The sequence below is a fragment of the Durotheca rogersii genome (genome assembly GCF_024521655.1).
Source record: "Durotheca rogersii strain YMJ 92031201 chromosome Unknown GGS23scaffold_2, whole genome shotgun sequence".
Taxonomy (NCBI): Eukaryota; Fungi; Ascomycota; class Sordariomycetes; order Xylariales; family Xylariaceae; genus Durotheca; species Durotheca rogersii.
The window spans coordinates 216,395-237,823 of NW_026251233.1; the positions used below are offsets into that span (position 1 = coordinate 216,395).

General features: G+C 53.9%; 7 protein-coding genes across 7 annotated transcripts; 4 read left to right on the top strand and 3 right to left on the bottom strand.

Moving 5' to 3' along the window:
• Positions 1-607: 607 nt before the first annotated feature.
• GGS23DRAFT_163400 (uncharacterized protein) lies at positions 608-2,741 on the bottom strand. Its single transcript, XM_051511468.1, has 7 exons — positions 2,395-2,741; positions 1,940-2,332; positions 1,603-1,875; positions 1,432-1,551; positions 1,337-1,377; positions 1,113-1,273; positions 608-1,045 (listed from the first exon to the last, which is right to left on the bottom strand). The coding sequence occupies exons 1-7, from the start codon at positions 2,495-2,497 to the stop codon at positions 712-714; spliced, it is 1,425 nt and encodes a 474-aa protein (XP_051375860.1). The 5' UTR covers positions 2,498-2,741; the 3' UTR covers positions 608-711.
• Positions 2,742-3,243: 502 nt separating this feature from the next.
• GGS23DRAFT_163419 (uncharacterized protein) lies at positions 3,244-4,080 on the bottom strand. Its single transcript, XM_051511469.1, has one exon. It carries the CDS (start codon positions 3,968-3,970, stop codon positions 3,284-3,286), a length of 687 nt encoding a protein of 228 aa, XP_051375861.1. The 5' UTR covers positions 3,971-4,080; the 3' UTR covers positions 3,244-3,283.
• A 2,237-nt stretch (positions 4,081-6,317) lies between these two features.
• GGS23DRAFT_163530 (uncharacterized protein) lies at positions 6,318-9,142 on the top strand. Its single transcript, XM_051511470.1, has one exon. It carries the CDS (start codon positions 6,586-6,588, stop codon positions 8,761-8,763), a length of 2,178 nt encoding a protein of 725 aa, XP_051375862.1. The 5' UTR covers positions 6,318-6,585; the 3' UTR covers positions 8,764-9,142.
• Positions 9,143-10,690: 1,548 nt separating this feature from the next.
• On the top strand, positions 10,691-11,695 carry GGS23DRAFT_163552 (uncharacterized protein). The gene is made up of 2 exons (XM_051511471.1): positions 10,691-11,233; positions 11,285-11,695. The coding sequence occupies exons 1-2, from the start codon at positions 10,922-10,924 to the stop codon at positions 11,483-11,485; spliced, it is 513 nt and encodes a 170-aa protein (XP_051375863.1). The 5' UTR covers positions 10,691-10,921; the 3' UTR covers positions 11,486-11,695.
• A 2,292-nt stretch (positions 11,696-13,987) lies between these two features.
• On the top strand, positions 13,988-16,919 carry GGS23DRAFT_163601 (uncharacterized protein). Its single transcript, XM_051511472.1, has 2 exons — positions 13,988-14,218; positions 14,402-16,919. The coding sequence occupies exons 1-2, from the start codon at positions 14,203-14,205 to the stop codon at positions 16,795-16,797; spliced, it is 2,412 nt and encodes an 803-aa protein (XP_051375864.1). The 5' UTR covers positions 13,988-14,202; the 3' UTR covers positions 16,798-16,919.
• Positions 16,920-17,911: 992 nt separating this feature from the next.
• GGS23DRAFT_547079 (60S ribosomal protein L17) lies at positions 17,912-19,327 on the bottom strand. Its single transcript, XM_051515066.1, has 4 exons — positions 19,184-19,327; positions 18,767-18,980; positions 18,416-18,603; positions 17,912-18,306 (listed from the first exon to the last, which is right to left on the bottom strand). Exons 1-4 carry the CDS (start codon positions 19,184-19,186, stop codon positions 18,148-18,150), a joined length of 564 nt encoding a protein of 187 aa, XP_051375865.1. The 5' UTR covers positions 19,187-19,327; the 3' UTR covers positions 17,912-18,147.
• On the top strand, positions 19,328-21,383 carry GGS23DRAFT_547082 (Fibrillarin-domain-containing protein). The gene is made up of 4 exons (XM_051515067.1): positions 19,328-19,845; positions 19,915-20,042; positions 20,113-20,773; positions 20,838-21,383. The coding sequence occupies exons 1-4, from the start codon at positions 19,710-19,712 to the stop codon at positions 20,891-20,893; spliced, it is 981 nt and encodes a 326-aa protein (XP_051375866.1). The 5' UTR covers positions 19,328-19,709; the 3' UTR covers positions 20,894-21,383.
• The last annotated feature ends 46 nt before the right edge of the window (positions 21,384-21,429 follow it).

The window sequence follows — 21,429 nt, forward strand, 5'->3', positions numbered from 1 at the left end:
GAGTGCAGACCAACATACGAAGAGGTGGACTCGCAGAATTTGTTTGGCCTGACTGGGGTAATTATATCATGAAAACGGACCGATCAGTCGGACACAACGTCCTTGATCCCTCCTTTCTCCTCTTCTATCCTATAATATAGGCTAAATGATAGACGTAGAAATAACCAAGGTGTTTAAACGCGGATAGCGGACGGATAGACAAGAGGAGACAACAACGCCCGGAATCCGTTTCCCCTGCTATTCAGACAAAATGCAGTCCTAATATCATAAATGATCACTCTGTCTGCGCGTCATTCTGCCCGTAATTTTTGTAGCTGTCGCATATTTTCTTTTCTCAAATTGCCTGTAGTGTCCGAATCCCTGAAGGCGGTCCGGCGTGTTAAGCACGGAGCCGCTTTGCCCTCACCCTTTCTGTTGTCGGTCCTCAAGTACCGGTGTAGTGTGCTGTTTTCCAGATCTCTTATAACTTGCAAATGTTGTTTGTGTGTGCGTTGTCGGAAGTAAAACGTGATGTGTTGAGATGTATGCCTTATACGTACCTACCAGCCCCCCTTGAGCCGGCGATGACAAAGAGTTGGGTAGTACAATCGTGGATGAGAATCTAAAAACGTATGTATAGCCTCGGCGCCTTTGGACACCATGGGTGGCGGCATCTGGCCGCAGAAGAACGTGTCGTTAGTGTTGTATGTCGAGAGGGAGGGCCGGGACGTTTCATCTCCTAGACTTCCTTGATGATCGGTGCATCTTCTTGTCCCAGCATTCGTTGACCGCACAGCGAACCTTTTCAAACTCGTCCCCGGTAATCGAACCGATGAAGAAGACTTTGACGTTGTGCTCGATAGTAACCAATTTGGAGTAATTAACTCGCGACTCCCTAGCAAGTTTCTCGCCCTCTGCGTAGACCTGAAGAGCCACTGGTTCGAATCCTAGCTGGGGCTCGTTCTTGAGCAGCCTCGGCTTCTGCCCTGCCATGTAAATGATACCATGTTTGCTGGGTCTCACGCCTTTCTTTAGACATCCCCTCCGGTCGTACGTCAAGATTGGGCTGTTCCTGCGAGTGAGTAGGGTTTTCAAGAAAGGGGGAAGAGGGGGAAGTTGAGCTCTATGCTTACACGCAAGTGCTGTGATGGCTTTCGTCTGTCGTGACGATAATAAACCTACGGAAGCCGATATAGAATCTGCCACCGCCCGCGATATTCATTTTAGTTACGTCGGAAATCGGGTCATCGCCACCGACTTGACCGCGAGGTTCAGACCACAGGATTTTGAATACCTAGGCGACCGGTTAAACGACTTGATGATCACTACTATAGATGTAGAGGTCTAGTTTACTTACTTCCCCTGGCTGGAACCGCGTAGAACGTTCTACTCGGTACCCTAAATGATCTTAACCCACGTCCGGAGCGGCTGAAAGAGGCGGGACGGGCTTACGACTATCTACCGTTTCCTCTTCCCCTGGAGTTCCTTGGATATAATTGGGATATAACGGGGCTATCGGAGAGCCGCTGCGGGGCGTCGGCGGCGAGCCCACGGCATCTGGCTGTGCCGAACCTGCTTAAACTCATCAATGGTTGATCCTTCTGGGTTGGACAAAGCACTGACCGAGCTCGTAAGCGTTTGGATCTACGGAGGGGGCCCAGGATGGCGGCGCGGCGGCGTCTTCTAAAGCTGTCGAATACGATGCTTCGCCCGTCTTCTTGGTTCCGTAATACTCGTTATGGCTCCTGCGGATGGCTTCCTCATACTCGGTTTCGTTGTAGGAGTGCTGGGCTCCCTCAGACCCGTACACATTTGCATGTGGATCTGCGATATTTGAAAAGGGGCTGGTCGTGGTGGTAGTAGTATTTCCGATACCCTGGTAGTTAGGCTCGATATCTGATATCGTCAGCTCCGTTTTCGTAGGGGCGTGAGCCACTGCGATCAACGGTGGCTGGCTTACATTGCGAGTGCGTTTCTGGGATGTATCCGTTGCTAGCCAATCCCAACCCGTCGGTGGCTTGTGGTAGGTTGCTGTCGAGGGAAGGGCGGCCGTATTCCTCGACCGACCCAACGGCGACCGACTTCCCCTTTCCTTTGTCGCTGTGCTGCTGCGCTTGCGGATTGTCCAAGTAGCTGGGCTCCTGGGTTTGGTGTGTGTCGAGCGTGTAGCTAGTATGCTCGACAGTAGGGTGGTGATGGCCTCCGTATTCGAAGGATTCGGCGTAGACGTTTTGGCCCACGCTCAAGTGTCCGACCCCCTCGGTCAAGTTGTCAATGGTTTGGTCGGACCGCGGAATGCTCTGGTCATGGGCGTCAGGGAGGGTCGGCCCGATCCAGTCATACTCTACGGTACCTAGCGGACGACCGCCCGTCAGTATGGGCCAGCACGGTCCTGGTAGATTACGAGAGACGTACCGTGCCGACCTACTCGCTCCGAATACCATTGCTGGTATTGGTCGTTCCACTTGGGTTCGCTCCAAGGGCGCGACGACTTTGACTTATGATTAGGTCTTTGCATTGTAACATTTTGCAATTTTGTTTCTCATTGGGAACCCCCGATAGACACGGAAGCGAGCGCGCGGAGTCTGGTGTGTGGACACCGGCAGTATTCACGGACGGACAGGGGGGGGGGGAGACGAGAGGATGCCGATGTGAGCTAAGCTTCCGGTCAGTTATGCGACTCTGTCATATATACGATTCTCCCTCTCTAATTATATTCCGGTCTATCACAAAGACAAAGACGGCGGCGGGCCCGCGGAGAGTGAGGAAGTTGTGAAACAGCTCTGCTGCACTCCGACCGAGCGCGTCAAATATCTCGTTGTAGACGAGTCGAAGCAATCTATTTTCTCTGGGAGCTCCAGGTGGCAGTTTATGCCTCGTGACGCAGCCGGCCGAGCGTCATTGGCCCCGAGAGTAGCTTCGCGGTAAAAAGAAACACAAGATGAAGAGGGCTCGGGGAATCAGATGGCGTGAGCGATGTGGGAATGGGGAAACGAACCGGTCAAGGGTTGCTGTAGGTAACCCAGAAGTGCAAGTGAAAAAAGCCCGGGTAGGCTAGCGAGGACCAAACCGGCAGCCAATCACCTGATTGAACGGCGATAGCTGCAGTCTGGCGCTTGTATACGGATGATCCCTCTCTCGGACTCTCTTTTTCTCGTTCTCAGGACTTTTTAGATAAGGGAGGGAAACCATGTGCGAGTGAGACCATGTCGGGACGCGGGACGGGACGAGGACGAGGGGAGGAGGGGAGGGGGGGGGGGGGGGGGGGCAGAGTCCGGGCGGCTAGATCAACGGTCAATGGCGGCTATAGACAGAAAACGGAGAGAGGGAGAGAGAGGGAACCAAAAAAAAGAGGGAGAGGGAGAGAAGAGGGCATGCTGTCGCGACAGAGAGCGACATGAACAAGCACGACCGCTACAAATGCATTCCGGTTTGGCCGTGTGCGTATTTCGGTGTCATAGTATGTGATGGTAGGGCATAGCGGAGATGGAGAAAGGGGGGGGGGGAGGGGTGGCGCGTTCTTATCATGGAATTTTTGGATACTCACTCCCTTGGTGGTCGACCCACCTCTATATGTATGTGTATAAGTATAGGCGTAGGTGCTTGTGTGTGTGTAAGAGTGCGTATGTGTGTGTGTGGTGTGTGGTGTGTGTTGTATAGTTGTATAGTTGTATATATGCGTGTGTAGAAATGTAGACATACCAGGTATATGTGTGTACGTGCCTCTCTCTCTCTCTCTCTCTCGCTCCTCTATGAGTATACTATCATTAGCACACACACACACACACACACATACACACACATACACACCACACATATGCGCTCTCCCTCCCTCTCCCTGTCCCTGTCCTTCTCTGTCCCCTTCTCTCTCTCCCTCTGTCGTCTGCCAACCCCCCCCCCCCCTTTTCCCACTTCCTCGAGGTATATATGCGCGCACGCAATTTCTCGTGGCCGGGGAGAGAGGGCGAGAGAGACAGAGCCCGGGTCTCATCCCCAGGGTCTCCCGTTGCTGTCTCGGAAGGTTGTTCGCTCCGGATATGCTGCGGCAAGGGGGGAGGGAAGCTCTAAACGGTCTGCAACCCGACGAAAGGGAACAATAGCAGATCAATCGTGGACCATCGAGCAGCAGCCACTTGGCGTGACTTGGGATGCCCCCAATCCGCCATGATCTGCGGCAGCATAGTACGTTGTTACAGCCGCAAATGGCCTAGCTAGCGATGCAGTGATGCAGCAGTGCAACGCAGCAGCGCATCCATTCTCCATGTTCCCAACGACACACCCCACCTACAGTTGCGGGCTGGTCGGGGCGTGTGCGCGAGCGAGCGAGCTGCCGGCCAGCGAGGATCGGAGGAGGGGAGGCCTGACGAGTCGTACAGACGCATGCGGGATGACAGGATGAGGCTCTGTGGTGAGTGAGGTCGCGGGTTTACCTCGTGCGCTGGATCGATTTGTATGCCGACTTGTAACTTGTCAAAGCTGTCAAAACTGCCAGAGGGGAGCATATCCGCGCGATTAATCCTCGACCGTGGCAGCGAGGCATGCCCGGAGGAGGAGGAGGCGGCCCTGTCAAGCAGAAGGGAAGTACCGAATGTAGGGGAGGCAGGCACGGGATGTACAATACGACGGATGGAAGGAATCGGTTGTGGAACTGCCTAGCGCTCGAAGCCACCACCATCGGACATCAGAGGCATGTAAGGTGCGGTGCAGGGAGAGGCTAGCTGCCTTGCCGTAGTCTCATCAGGTACCTCCCCCCTCCCCCTCTACCTCCGCCCTCCGCCGTGCTACGTAGCACATACTCATATTACCTCCTGCCCAGGTATCTCCGCCGGAGAGGGGTACCTGCTGCCTGGCGTTCGATCCGCGCATGCGCCCGCGTACACACCTACATGCCTCGAGAGGTACCCGGACTACGAGATTAAGGCCCGTTACATGGAGGTATTGATGAGAGGCCCATTACATGATATCGATGAGATGAGAACCTGGAGTTTGGATGGGTACCTCCGCATAATTGGTGGGAGTATTGCAAAGAGTGCCCCCCCCCCCCGGGCCAGGTGAGTACATCTGCTCCGCGGCTGGAAGTCTGGCAGAGAGGGCTTCCCTCCCCGACCGCGCTCTGGCTCTGTTATGCTATGCTACCACCTAAAGTAGCAGTATATATATGAGTAATAGGTAATGCACCATCCAAATAGCACCTACCTAATGGGGGCAGATGGGCTAGATAGGGATCGATGAGCAAGCCTAGGGAGATTTCGCGAGGGACCTACTCGGTACGGTATGCGCAGGTATATGCCTCTACCTTGGGCACCTAACCTCTGTATGTGTTCACATATTGGGTATGCTGTACAGCGTAGATTGCTGAAGGGGTGTATGAGTCTTCCGATATGGTAAGTGGAGGATTCCGAGCGGAACCTCGCTACGGCTACGGCCAAGTTCCTCCTCATGCACACATACCTCATGATAGCGTGATGGCAGAACACCCTTCCCAGGTAGGTACCTAACCTACCTGGGTGGGCTCGGCGCAGTTCGCACGCCACACACACACACACTCGCGCGCACACATCGTATATGTATGTACATACCTACATATATCTACCTGCATGTACCTTAGGTACCTACGTGCGCACCCCTCGACATAGGTACCTTTGTCGGTACGCATGAAAGTGACAGCAAGGTGAGAGGGTCCCCCCACCCCTCCTCCCCCTATGCGCGTGGATACCTACCTCGTCTACCTTGTACCTACCTACACGTACCTCTCTGACACTTGCAGAGGCCCCACGTACTGACCCGTCGACCAACGTTGGCGGGTTGTCAGGACGGCCGGGGGGCATTTAAGGACGACGGCAAGCACGGAACCACGAAGAGACCTCATCTCCGAGTGCCTACCCGACGACGTTGCGTAGAGGTAAGGTAGCTTCGAGGTTCCTGGCCGGCTTACGTGGACACGCCAGGCAGGCTCGATACCACCCAGGAGTACTGTCTGCCTACCTGTACTTACAACTCCTACCTCGGAGGCCCGTAGCCCGAGGTCTTCGGTAGGTACCCCTACCCCGTCAACCGCCTCTGGATGCATGGGCACACCTGCCTATATGTACCTCCCTGGTACATAATTACCATATAGCCGGTTTTGCTGGGGTGCGCAGGTAGGTTCCGACGACGACACGCCACGTGCTGAGCATCGCCCAACAGCCCGCACACCTTCTGGGCGACCTTAGCATTCCCGTATCCGTCCAGCCAAGGCGCCTACCGAGGTACCTACACTCCCGCCTTGTACTCACACGCGCCTCTGGCTTTGCTGTACCCCAGGCGGGTACTCGCCATGTCCATGTACAATACTGTCTGTCCTTTTAGGCTGCGTCAGTACCGGCGTGGGCCTCGTCGGTGTAACGGCCGTCGAGTCTCTCCCGTGCCTCTCGCCCTACGGCCAAAACATCCGCTCGCATCACCTCCACGTCACCTGCCCCCTACCCGCCGTGTTGACCAGAAGAAGACGAAGAACCCAAAAAAAAAGGACACCTACGGCCCGGTCCTTGGCACCTATCTACCCTCCAACATTTGCTCATACTTGCTAACCATGTCGCTGCAAAATCGCCAGGCGACTCTTTCTGAATGGCTCCGAACGTCGACCATCGCTATGTGATTCTGCCCAGAAATCCCCCGATCCTTTCCGACGTCTTCCCACCCCGACCCCTCGAGCGTAGCCGGCATCATGACTTGCACGACGGCGCGACCAAGCCCAGCAGTCAAGTCTCGATCATGTCCGCAGAGGACCTCCCCCTGGACCTCTCTCGCACTTTGACGACGGGGTCCGACGGCTGGAGCAATTCCGGAGACGACGACGAGTCGTCGGTCACGTCGGACACGTCGCATGCCCGCATCGCCCGTCGCCCGCATTTCCCGCCGGTCCTCCCCTCCGTAAATTCGTCTTCCAGCATTTCCAAGAGCCTGCCTCAAAAGTTGGCCGCCACCATTTCCGCAGTCGAGGGCTCCGCGATCTCGGCCCTCGGCCAGCGCCTTCCCAATCCGAGCAAGTCTCAGTCGCCATCCACCCGCTTTCGACGTCTGAAGCCGCCGCTGCCGCCCGCCGAGGCGCTGGGAGGGTCCCTCATATCTAGCGCCCTGCGTACCGGCTATCCACCGGATCCCGGGAGTCCGCCCGACCAGATCGATGTCCCGAAGAGTGAGCGAACACGGTCGCTGCCGCGTAGCGTCCATGAAGCGATACCGGCACCCGCGGGTTCCCTAGCTACCGCGGACTCCTCGTTCCAGTCACGCATCTGGAGCAGGCTGGAGGCGGGGGGTGGGGTAGGGGATGATGCCGACGACCAGAGTATGCCGGGCAGCTTTGAAGACGATGCCGACGACGATTACGACGAGGATGATTACCAAGTGCCCAGTCGCGCCTCGTACAGCCTCCGCCGATTGGCGGAACAGTACGCGAGGCTTAGAAACAAGAGGACTACCCTGTGGGAGATATTCGACGGCATCCGCGCAAGGCGAACACGGGTCCGAGATCTGCGTCATGCCAAACACGAAGCTAACCTCGCCTTTATGAGTGCTGTGCAGGCTATACTTCCAAGCAATCAAGAATTGGATCGGCTTTTCAAGGATATGCGAGATGCGCAGTTCGTGTGTCAGGAAGCCGAGCACAGCTTCGACGATATGCTGGACGAGCTTGAGCATGGCGAGGTCGAGCTGGAGCGCGAAGAGAGGCGATTCTACACTGCCGCCGCGGACATGGACAACACCGCTTCCGTCGAGTCTGACGACGATACCGCTTCCCAGACTTCCCAGAATTCGGTGTTGCGGGGGATCAGCGGTGATCGCCCAGAAGATATTCATCCACTTTTTGAAGAACTCCGAGAAGCCTTTCGAAATATCCAGCTAGCCAAGGAGCTGCTGGCAAACACCCGAATGAAGAGAAAAGCTATGGGCACGAGAAAATCCCATTTGTTGTCTATTGGTAGCATAGAGTTGTTAGAGCAGTACGGGGATGCAGGGAGGAGACGGGCGCTAGAACTGAGGCAGTCGGGGTTGATGTCGGAAGAGGATATCGAAATGTTGCAGGAATATGATGGCTTGGAAAAGAGGGCCCTCTTCGACATTGACCGGTATACGGAGGAGGCGAAAAGACTGGAGAAGGAGTGTCGCGAGAAGGGTGTCATGCCCAAGAACACCCCTTTTCAGCAGGAAGGGTTCGGATTCAACCCTGTCCACAGAGACGATATCCATTTGGGAGAGGGGCCATCCGGCAGACCAGCTCCGAGACAATATCGCAAGACGCTGGCGCACCCAATATTCCCGAAACTACTATACAACCCTACGCACGTTCTACAAAGCCCTCCGATGACAGCGCAACAACAACTTCGATTAGCCGTTTCGCTCCCCCCAGACACTCCCTCCCGGCAGAGGTACATCGACGATGCGGCTCGTGAGGTCAACATCCATTCGATTCTCCGAGAGACGGGCGACCAAGACAAGATTGGCTACATCAATCGCTGGCTGCTCCATAAGCTCCATCTGTCGCCTATGGAGGCCGAACTCCTGTGGTCCACTTTTCACGTCCGTCTCAAGATTCTCAACGTCGACAGATGGCAGCAGGACGTGCTCCACCTGTGGTGGAAAGACCAAGCCTCCAGCCTACCTTCGGCTGCATCCGAGTGCTTGTACGAAGACCGCAGCTCTGCGTCCGTAAGTCCAAGAGCAGACCTGCCCTCGAGGCGCCATTCCGATTCTAGCCAGCTGGATCGTCTGAACCCTTGTGATATCGAAGAAACGCCCAGTTGAAACAGGCGGCAATTTCGCTGGACCAGCTCTCTTTTTCTTCCCCCCCTCCTTTTTTTTTTTTTTTTTTGCGACAAGCAGGGGGGAAGGGCGCTTCCCCCAGCCACCATATCACATCTGCGGCCCCGGTTCCTCCTGTTTGATCTATACCGACTAGCTTGGCCTTGACATTGCAGGGCGCGATACAACGTGTAAACCGCGCTGGGAGAGAATGAATGACGGAACTGGCCCTATACCCCTTTGTATTGCGACTTTGCGTTATCTTGGTTATTTTCATCATGATTGCTTAGAAAGTGCCGAGACGGGATGTCCTATCTCGTCTACGTCTATGGTACTCTCACCTTGACACCAATGTGAGTTGCGCGGTGGCGTTTGGTTCGGTTCCATACAATATACCAATATACCCGGGGGCCGCCCCTAACTACTAGGAGGGGTTTTTTCCGTTTGATTTTGATCTCTTTTGATATAATCTCTTAAGGCGGATAGGCGAAACTGTGCGGGTGGACTTCTCAACATCCCCAATACACATACGCAGCGTCATATCTACCTCTCACGTAATGATTCACCCAGGCTCGTTAGTCCATAATAGTGAAGCTAATTCGGCGGCTCGTCCCACCCGAGGGCAAAGAGCCCGAAGCTCTTTACTATGCACATCCTTACTATGTAAGTCCTAGCTTGACTCAGGATTGGGGGTACAGACTACGTGTGTGTGTGGTTGTACGTACCCAGAAAGTTCTACTGGAGGTATTACTCGGTAGGATTCTCCTCCCTCGCTGTAGGCAACGAGTGCCCGTTTACAATACAACGATGTGGTTGAGGCTTGGGCGCGTGGGCGTCGAGGTGTCAACGGTTGGCTTGCTTGTAGGGAAAAGAGTCACGAAGGAAACTAACAAATCAAATGGCTGCGACACGGTGGGTGCGAGACCCGAAGCGGAGAGACGCATAGTGAGGAGAATTCGAAAGAGAAGGCGACGAAGAAATGAAGAGGGAGAAGAGGCAGAGGGGGAGCGAGACAAAGGCGGTAAGACCATACTCGTCCCCTCGCCGTATGTACTAATTTCGCCTCGCAGCGCAAGCTGTTCCTCCCTACCACTCGAATTTTTAGGGAAGATGACTGCATTCGAGGCCTGCTCTCGTAATGGCTCCGTATCAAACCGCACTACCCGAGCGGTGACGCCAAGCGCCGCAGGATTCGCTGCCGAGGGTCTTCTCCAACCCGGTCCACAGCAACTCCTAGACACGGGTCATCTGGTTCTATACTAGGAGCGGAGTCCCTTCGCTCGAAGGGGGGGGTCGCGGCAGCGCATAATACGTCCATTTCCGTCGTCGGGATCCGAAGCCTGCTTCCGCTGGTGGAGGGTACAAGTCGGGACTAGAATTCGAGAAGGATGTACGAGTTGTCGCGATATCCCTTCTTTAGATCATACCCGTGTCTCTCTCGCGCAAAAGTACAACCACACGCACCCCCGAGAGCGGGAGAACGACAAGACGCCCAGAGACACGCATGTGCGAGATGATAACACCACGCCCCCTCCCTCCCAGAAGTGCCTGCAACAGATGCGACAAATTACTATCGGCGGGTGACAAATCGGAAAATTGCATCCGGCCTCGTCCTTTTTTTTTCTGTTCTTTTATTATTGGTTCGCGAGGAATCCTGCTAGCGATGAGACTTTTCGGTACTCCAATCGCTGAACCATAGCTGCACACGGGTCAGGTGGTTAGGCCGCGATGCGCGCTTTCTCATGATGGCGACGTGGAGGATGAGTGCAGCGTTGAAAATACCCGAGCATAGAAAAATCTCCTAGGGCAGCCTGGTTAGGGACTGTCAACCTGCCGTTATGTGGACCGAACCCAGGCGATACATCCACCGGGGGTACCGTTAGCTACTCCAAACTTCGAAAAGATTCGAGGTGCCGAGATCCGTCCCACCACTCTACTTAGAGGGCAGGCAACCCGCCGATCTACGGCTGGTGATATTCCCGGTCAGGTTGAACGACAAACGATCAGTTTCGCGGATGTGGCCGCTTTTCAGTCGCCAGAGAGCCTCGGAGAGCCTTCGTCATGACCTGCCGGATCCCCCTACTCCGACCATCTGGCCCGCATCTCTGTTCCCCTGCGGCTCGAATACAAAATGCCGCCGATTGGGTTATCAAAGTAGTCCATGTCAACGCCGCGACAACACGCCATTCTTGCTTCTACCACGTCAACATTATCGTGTTGGCTCGGCTGCGCCTGCGATCCAGCAGCGACGTATGGAGAAAAACATGGGAATGTCGGGGGGTTTTTTTTAGGAGCTCACTCTAATATTTCCTCGATGTCTTCTTCTGGCAAGATCGCCCACCTATTCTTCGTCGTCTCCCTCTCTCTAACGCTCGGACTATGCGTCTTCGTATCCGTATGCTGTTTTCGGTTCTTTCGTAGTACCGACACCAAGAGGTTGCAGTCCCAGACGACGGGAATACGCTCGATAAAAGTATGCTGTGAGCTTTTGTGCCAGCGTTGGATTACTAGACTCACGTCTTAGAACGGCGTACTATGGCAATCGATATGCATAGGAGGCCGAGTATACCTTCGCTGCCCTCTCAGAAAGACAAAGCACTGCAACAGAACAGCCTCTCATGGACGAGATTCCAACGTCACTTGCTTGAAATCATCCAGAGGATCTGTATCAGGGAGCCAAAGGCAACGCGCAGATACCAGACAAGAGGTCAGCAGCTCGAGTTAAGCGCGGTATAAACAGTTGGAAACGGTATCTTTGGTGCCAAGGCAAGCCTTGGAACTGGGGGCCGGATTATTAGGATCTCTCAGATGTATGTCTGGCCCATCGATAAGTGTGTAACCATTCGGACTACTCCTTCGTATGTTCCAGGCACAGAGACACTACCGGAGTCCGGAGATTCAGGTCTACCATCAGGCGACAACTGCCTATATAACCAAACACGTCCACCGCACTACTTCTTTGCGTCAGACCATTTGAGACGCCAAAACTCGGTCAGGCGCCTGCGAGCGTGTAGCCGGGACCAAGATATGATACGGTGTGCATGAGGACAGTTATATTGTAAGTAGGCGTCAAGAGGTGTTATATAATATACAAAGAGTAGGGCTAATGCCGCGTGGGAAAACCACCGATGTAATAAAGCCTGCTGGTCCGAACGGGAAATCTAGGCGTCTTATGTTTCCACGTGACAGATGATAAGAGCGCCTGTAGTTCCGCATACTGAGGGTCTCATTTTAGTTGCTCGTAAGGAATTAGGGACTCTGATGATAATAAGTTTTGTGGAGCATTGAAATAATAATAGCGGCGCCATCTATAGATTGGTATTTGCAGGTGTTGATAGAATTGAACACCTAGTAATATCGTTGCTGTGGCTAGGAGTAGGCCGGCAGTCCGAGGAACAGTCTTCAGAAGTTCAAACAAGACGAGAGAGTTCATTGAGGTCATTAATAGATAGTATGGCCTAAGTGGTGTTTGGAACCGGTCTACACACTTTGGGAACCTCAAGAAAGGCATAGGTGGGTCTCCGTTCATCTAATATATAATTTCCAAGCTTGACGTTATTTTAACTATGCTTAAAACTGCATCTACCTCGCGAATGTACTTCATATATGAGCCCACCTTAAAGCACCTTCATTCCTTACTTAAACTTAAGAACATCATGGTAAAGTTTAAAGCAACACATAGGTACCTCCTATTATAGGTACCTCTCACTCAGGCAAGCATTTTCATTTAAGCTTAGAGAGAATGATACTTGAGATGATCTTGTGCAGTACCTATCCAAGTACCTAATGTATGTAAACAATTAAGTGTCTGTTTTCATACTTCCTTTATAGGCAATAAGCACCTGCTTACATGGTAGGCATCTGCCTAAGTACTCAAGCAATACTAGATCCTTTTAATATAAAGACAGGCAATATCAAAGTACCTACCGTGTACTACGTAGGTATACTCATACCTATACTTGCTAATAATATATCGCAAGAGGGCTGCAACACCAAGTGCAGGTACCCTCTTAAAGGAGGTAGGTACCTAAGGCGATACCTTAGGAGGCAGGTACCTCTTAGGCGCCCACATTCAAGCGACCTCTTAAAAGTAGACCACGATACATAAGAGGTAGGGGGAGGGCCACGTTATCTACCTTATCTCTCTTCTATAGGAGGTATGTACCTTACAAAAATGCGTTACCGTAAGTATAGGTAACGTAAGGCAGTTCCTTAAGTATCTAGGGTAGGTAGATAGGAGGTAGGTACAACATCCTGTAAGTATTTGCACTGTTACCTGGTTCGAGGCGAGGCTGTGAGGGAGGTAAATATTAACAATGTATGTACCCTTTCGCTAGACTCGGGGTCTCGTTCGGGGTACCCCAATGTGCGGGATTGAACTGTGGAAGGGTCTATCAGGTGTCAACTGTATCCGGGTAGGTTAGGTACCTACAGATAGTCGCCTAGGTACCTGTCTAGGGGTACGTAGATAGATGCTACAATCAGGTACCCTACCCTACCACCTCTGTGCCTACCAAGTACCGAGAGCTGTGTACACAACCTACCTCTAGGCAGGTACCCAGGGGTTTGTGGTACATGCTTCTGCGGGAAGATACCTATAATACATGGGTTGGGCTTATGTAGCCAAGCCTGAGGCTTAAAAAATCCGGGGTAAGTATTTCGTACCTGTGATTTGATTCCTAGGTTGAGATGGCAGGTGCCCCATTTTTATGCTGATCTACATGTAGAGCACTTGCCATAGCGGACTGATTCAATTAAGGTCTGCATCGAAGCAGGCCGGAAAGTGCTTCTTAACGAGCTCGACCTCTGCATACCTCATCAACACCCCTGTCCGCCTCCCTCTCTCCGAGTGGCCGCCGCAACCTATTCCACCTCCCCTCGACATCTTCTCTCCCATCGTCGCTCCATCTGCAAGGCCTCATCTCCTAGAAGCCTATATTCTATCCCATTGTCTCTCCTCACAACTCATATGTTACACAGCCTGCGATATTCCGTGTCTCACTACCGCCTAGCCGCTGCCTGCAGCCTGCTTACGGCATTGCAGTCTCGATTTCTGCCTCCTTGGTACCGCACGTCTTCTCCACCTCGGAGCAATTCACTTAGGCCAAATTGAATTGATTCAGTATCTGTCGGCGTCAAGTTAATTTATCAACTTAAAGCCTTACCTTTCCCCTAAGTATTCCCTTTGAAAGAGCAACAAACCTCACAAAATACAGACGACAGCATCGACAACATTGACAAGACCACCGTTGACACGCGATCCGTAAACATCACATTGCCAATACACACGTACCTGTTTTTTCTGTGTGCCTGTCGAGGTCCCTTCAGGAGAAGGCCACTTGAACGAGTTACATACACCATCTCCCTTTCTCATACTTTCCACATACCTATTTAGTTCCGCCGGAAAAGACATCTGATCTCGCATATCTGCCATCTCAAAGCATGGGTCCCTCCCCTGGTAAGAAAATCATCCATCTTCCCAAATCATGAAACCAGCTGTCCTCCTCCTCCTTCCCTCTCCCCTCTCTCCCTCTCCTCTCTCTCCTTCTCCCTCCCCACCCCCCGCTTTCCTTCTACGCAACCCCCCAGACTTTATTTGAGCCCTATTCGGGACTTCTATGGTTCCTGACTCATGCATCAGAACGCCGAGGGGGCTGGCCACCCAACACCATTCCCATCGAGCTGTTCGTCAAGATCGCCGGGTTGGTCGACAGCCGCCAAGACCTCAACGCATTGTGCCTTGTCAACAAGGAGTTCAACGCAAAGTTGGGATGTTGCCTTTTTCAGCGACTCGTGATCCACGTAGGACCTGGCCTCTGCGCAAAGGTGGATGCCGGCCTTCCTTATCGGACGGGTTTGAATTCGGTCGATGTTACCGACTACCTGTCAGATACCAACATTTTTCGTAACTTTGGCTCGGATATACGCCGGTTCGGGCTCGCACTCGAGCTTGACGAGCGCGATCTCGCAAGTCCCAGCACCGGCGACATGGAAGCAGTCGAGATTAGCCACTGGGGTGTTTACCGCTGGCCTGATCCGTCATGTGACTCTCGTGCCCGTTCACACCTAGCGTGTATCACCAAATCATTGGAGAGGTCGCAAGGTGTTTTTCGGCTTTTGTCCGGGGTAAGACAAATCCAAGAACTTGCTCTGTCTTGCGAAGGAGGGTTAGGATACCTCCAGGGACCCGACATCAACCGGCTGCTGCCCCCCACAAGATTCACTATTTTTGGAGACCCGAACCTGGCCCTCGCTACCGAAGATGATTCGTATCAAATCGAGTTTGACAAGTCTTATAGGCACGAGATGGTTGAACGCAAGCTAGCTGTTGCTGGTGTCGATCCCACGCTCATTCCTGGCCTGATAGACCAGCTTGTGGCCAATGAGAGAACCACTCTGGAGGGGTTTTCCCGCGAGAGACGCAGACGGCCTCTCCTCCCCGGAGGTGTCGATGGACGCAACTGCAGGGTTACGGCGCGTCCACAACGATATTACGAGATATATCGCCTGCAGCCAGATCTGCTTACCGACACGCAGAAAAGATTCCTTTACCAGCACGTCACTGCCCAGGCTGCGCTTGTTCAATCCTTTCTACTTGCCGCAATCGATAATAGCACACACTTCGAGAATCTGACGAAGATTAACATTGCCCGCCTTTCGAGCTTCCATATAGACTCGCTCTGTCGTGACGACTTCTGGTCTTGCCTCCGCGTCGAGGAGGTCTCTCTGGCTGTGGTGCCAGACTGGCGAGCTCTGACACAGATAAACGCATTTACCATCGGGGATAGAGAGGTTTTCCCGACGGATGCTATGCCGAAGGTTTTTCGACTATTGAACGACTACATCGGCAAGCAGCCGCACGTAAAAAAACTTCATTTCGAGTGGATTTGTGGCGGAGAGCTGGCGCCCGGACACTGCCAAAGAAACCAGAATATCCTGCCAGCGCCGTTCCTCAAGGAACACCGAAAGGTGGTAAACTCGTCTCTGGAAAACCTCCTTATCCTACCCTTCGTATCCCACCTGTCTCTGAAGAACTGCTGGTTCGCCCCGAACGTATTCTACCGCATCGTGCAGACCATGTCCCAAGAGCACCACCTTGTGTCATTGGAGCTCGAGACCGTCTCGCTCAGTGGTCCTTCGATTTTTCGAGCCAGGATGCTGGATGTGGACATCGGTAGTAACGACCAACATCTTGGTGACAACGATAATACACCTGCTCTGAACCCTCTTATGGCGCTATATGTTGCTGCCCGCATGGCTCCGGATCCGGAGCCAAACGAGCTTCGACGACCCCTAGACCTGTCTTGGTGTCACATAATCGATATGCTAACACCCGGTCCAACTATCGTGGAGCAGCTTCAGGGTGAAAATCGGGAAGATCACGTGAGCTTGCCCATAACGAAGCGTCTGAAGTTGCAGAAGCTGGTGTTCAAGTCGTGCGGTTATGTTATGGTTCCTGATGATCGCTTCATCTCGGACCGGCGATTTCGTCACATAACCTCGCCACGTCGACCCCCGGAAGTGATGCTGGAAGCCATTTTACAGGCACGAATGGCAATGAGGAATATGGCAGAGAAGGAGGCAATCTCCGGCATAATGCAGAAAAGCACGGACAGGCATCTTGCAAAAATCGTTACTCGCCTCGATCGTGACGAACTGTTTGCCATGCGAAGGGTCTTTGGCTTTCATATCGGATGGGACGGCATATATGATGCCAATTTTATCCGAGCTGCGTGGAGGGATGATGTTCCTAACCCTGGTGCCGGTCGGTTCAGCGGGACGATCCAATACCGTCCAGACTCCACCCGATATGCTTTTGGGGACGATGACACTGGGGGTGCTGTTTACGAATATAACAACTCGGTGTTTGATGAAAACTACGACGATAACGCTGACATTGACAATGTTATGAATCGCATGATGCATGATCTTGGGTATACAGAAGGATTAGGCAGGGGTCGCCCTCAGGCGGACCAGGAAGGCTCGTTATTATTCGAGTCCGACACCGAGGAGCCGTACCTCAACGGCGAGCGTTAGCGGCGCACGTTTGTGTTTTAGTTGGGGGGAGTTAGGCGTCTTACCAGGCGGCTCGCTAGGCGGCGGGCTAGGCGGCGAACTTGAACTCGCAGTATTTCGGCACTTCTTCCATGTCTAGAATACGGAGTCTTTCTTTTGGTTTCTTTCTCCCCACCTCGACGGTTTGGAGAATCGAAACCATATTCTGTGGTACGGCGGTGCTGTTTCTTCTGTTACCCGGGTTCGCATTGCACATCTTGCGCCCATGTTTGGTCCAGCTCGCATCGGCGCTCGTCCGGTCTTGGTTCCGTGTTGGCGTGTCTTGAGGGCGGAGGAACGAAGCTACGGGCTGGAGACGGCGAGGAAAACGACAAGACTTTTCAGGAACTTGCGTCGAAACTGGAAATGGGAACCGGAATTTACTTTTGATTCTCGACGCTCGCAGGCATCTTGATGTTCTTGATCCGGACCCGTCCACCCCTCGCTATCTCCGTCGTCTCCCCTCCCCTCCCCCCGGAAGCGGACGAGATAGGAGATTATCGTGAGAGGAAGAAGGAGAAGAAACAGAGGGAAGCACGGAGAGAAGAAGAGATCCTCCCCGCCTGCGATACTAGCCCTTAAGTGACGAAATGTAGTGGGGAGGGCGAAAGGGGAGGATAAAGGTGTACGAGTAATACATACCTCTGCTATTGTTGCTATTTGTCGGGTCGCCTGTTTTCCTAGATGATACCATAGATTTCTTGCACGCCCGCGCAAGCTAATTCATGCGAGACTTGCTGAAGACGGCCTCGTTGCTCCTCTCTGCCCGTGCGTTCCTCAACGTTCTCCCGTTAGCGCTGCCGCCGCCCTATAGACGGTAACACCCGCCCCTTGTTGTAAAGAGGCAACGTCCTCCCCTCTTACAAATATTCGAGGTTCCTAGCCTCGTTTTGAAATATTGAGCCTATGGGTGAGAGAGCAAGTGGGTGTGTACAGAAAGGGCTTAGATCGCGAAGCTCCTACTTCTTGACTGCCCGAGACGGTCTGTGCCGAGCGGGGAGATTCTATCGAGGTCGCTGATAGCAGCGCGCCGTCTCACCAGAATGGACCACTCCGGCATTGGAGGTCTATAGAACGTGGAGACGGGGAACTCGAGTTTTCGTTCATCAAATATTTCTTGTATTCTTTTTGTTAGGGGGGGGGTAATATCACGAAGAGTGTTTTATTCGCGAGTTGCATGCCATAAACCTAGACCCATGCTTTACGACCGCCTTTACACCTGGAGTGAAAGCAACTGAACCCCTGAACCATGTCGTCCATTGTTTTATCATCACATGCCTCTCTCTCGCCATCCCCGGCTCCTGCTTCTCCTACTTCCTCCCGCCGAACTGTCTACGAAGCGGTGATGGCCTGCCGGATGCGGGCACCTCGTTGCCTAGAGTTCAGGTGTGCCTCTTCGCGCCCGACGATCGCCTCCGACTTCTGGACCACCTCCTCGCCCTCGGTTAGGATGAGCTCGACGTGGCACGGGTTCGACATGTAAGGGTTGATCTGTAGAGAGGGGGGGAGGGGGGGGTTATGTTAGCAGAAGAAGGGATTGCTGGGAGAGCCGTCGTCCTCCGACTCGAAGACAAGTAGTAGTGAGAGGAGTGGGACATACACGACCGTGCGCTCGGTAGGTTCGCCTTCGTTGCTTGGGGGCTTGGTTGACCTGGATGTGCTTGACGATCAAGTTGCTGGTGTCAAGGCCCTTGGCATCGGCGTTGGACTCGGCGTTCTTCAGCAGGCCGAGGAGGAACTCGGCCGACTTGGTCGGCCACCGGGCGCGCGTCACACCGAACTGCTTGCCTGTACACATCCAGTGTCAGCTCGGTTCTTGTTCCTTCCCGATACGCGCGCAGCGCAGACGCATGCAAAAAAAAACATATCCCCCCCCTCCTCTCTCCGGTTCCATTCCATCGCCATAACTCGCACACATACACACGTGCTTGGGGCGGCTGCGTCTTCGTACCTTGGGCTGTTCGGCCTATGCTTCCGGCGTACCGCCGCATGGGGACGGCCTCGACCTTCTCCTTGACGTTCTCGAGGAACTTGACGGCGCGGACCAGCTTCCATCCGTTGATGGCCTGGGCCGTCTCTCGGGTGTTCTTGAAGGAAACGCGCAGGTAGGAGCCGCGGGCGCGGGCCGACTTTGCCGTGTCGATGTCCTGGGCAGCGTATCGAACCTACAGAGAAGAAAGCAGAGGCCTCCGTTAGCTACCGCCCAACTGCGTGGCCTGGATTCACGGGCCTAGTTTGCGGACGGCGACATCGCCGGCGAGGCGGAATTGTGCTATTTTCTCCTCTTCTTCCGGCCGTGGACAATTCGCGATTTGGGGATCGGCCTGCGACGAGCGATGCCGGGGGGGTGAGCTCGAGCAAAACGTACCATCTTTGCGGCGGTTGCTGCTGCTATGTATAGATTGGAGTTGAGATGGGTGTCGAGGTCTTGTCGTGGGTTGACTGAAGAATTTGGCGAAGGAGGCTCGGGACGGGTTAAAATTGTGGAAATTGATGAATTGTGCCCTCGCTTACTGCCCTGTGTGTGTGAGAGAGAGACAGGTACGTACCTCCTGCTTACCCACCTGCACGTTGCTATAGCTTACCTAAGGGGAATAATGGTTATCGGTTATCAGCACGTGATAGTAGGTATCTCCTAGTCCACTTTGTACCCATCTACCTCAGATACCTGGGTACCCACCTCGACATTAGCGTACCCGAGCTCCAGAAATTTTTCCTTCCCTTTTTTTTCTTCCCCGGAGCTCCATCGCAAACGACCAAACGTGCAACAAAAAATTTCACCAGCAGAAATCTCCCCCTCCCTAATTGAATCCGCAAACCTCCATAACGCGACGGAAATTTGCCGCCGTCGTCATAACCTGCTCGACGCAAAGTTCGCTTGGTAATAATAAACTATGGGCTTCCAGTCGAGAGGCGGCAGAGGAGGAGGAGGAGGAGGATTCGGTGCCCCCCGTGGCGGTGGCCGTGGTGGTGGTCGCGGCGGATTTAGCGATAGGGGTGGACGAGGAGGCGGCCGCGGAGGCGGCAGAGGTGAGTACGATTTGCTAGATCCGCGTCGTCGACTGTCCCGGACGTAGTGAGTTTACATAGCTTTCCCAGGCGGCGCACGAGGTGGATCTTTCCGCGGTGGCCGAGGCGGTCCGCCGAGGGGGGGGCGCGGTGGTCCGGCTCGTGGTGGTCGTGGAGGCAAGCCGGGCGGCGCGAGGGGTGGTGCCAAGGTCATTGTGGTAAGGAGCCTCTTCCTCTGCCGGTAGGACTGGTACATGGCATGATGCTGATCCTCTTCCCCCTACGCAGGAGCCTCACCGACACGAGGGCGTCTTCGTCTCGAGGGGTAAGGAGGACCACCTGCTCACCCGAAGCATCGCCCCCGGCCTCGAGGTCTACGGCGAGAAGAGAGTCTCGGCCGAATCTTCGACGAAAGACGAGGACGGCACGCCCATCACCACCAAGGTCGAATACCGAATCTGGAACCCCTTCCGAAGCAAGTTGGCCGCCGGTATCATTGGCGGCATCGACAATATCTATATGAAGCCCGGGTCCAAGGTCCTGTACTTGGGTGCTGCCTCCGGTACCTCTGTCTCCCACGTTTCAGATATCGTCGGACCCTCGGGAAATGTTTATGCCGTCGAGTTTTCGCATCGATCCGGCCGCGATCTCGTCAACATGGCCCAGAACCGAACCAACGTCATTCCGATCGTCGAAGACGCCCGCCATCCGATGAAGTACCGCATGCTTGTACCCATGGTAGACTGCATCTTTGCCGACGTCGCCCAGCCTGACCAAGCCCGCATCGTCGCCCTAAACGCGCACATGTTCCTGAAAGTGGGCGGAGGGGTTGTGATATCCATCAAGGCGAACTGCATCGACAGCACGGCCCCCCCAGAAGCCGTCTTCGCTCAAGAGGTGCAAAAACTCCGAGCCGAGCGTATCAAGCCCCAGGAGCAACTGACGCTAGGTATCATCTCCCCCAATTTCGTGTCCGCCCAGTTCTTGACACTGATGCTAATGCTTTTCGCCAGAACCCTACGAACGAGATCACTGTATCGTGATTGGACAATACCAAGAGGCGCAATAGGCACATCATAGGCTGAGAACAGAAACCTATCCTGTGTTGTATCAAAGTCTGGAATGTGACGACGGTAAAAAGTCCACGCGGTTCATAGTTCATGGGATGGAGTTATTCCCATCGGGACAAGGCGACTAGGCGTTTAGGGGTAATTTTGGCTCATGGTCTTTTCATCTGCGCATAGCTTCTGCAGGGACGACGAAGTCTTCAGGTTAATACCACGTTAGGCAGCTCCACCCGTCTGCTCATATATTCAGTGTGATGATAATTTGATGTGACGATAGTTCCTCGAGGTTTCGTGGCGGGGTCGAGCACGCAGCGACGCGCGTCTTGCGATCTAGACTTCCGACCCTCGGTGTTTCTCGATCCCTAATTAAACCTTGCCTACAGGCCTCGTTGTGCCTATGTGAATCTTAGCCCGGCCCGTCAAAGGCGCTCGGATAATCCACCAATAACACGTACCTACGTGCGTGATTCAAGGGCCTGGCCTGGTCCCCTGCGCGGCTTTAGCAGCCGGAGTCGTTCGTTCCGCTCTGGACACTCGC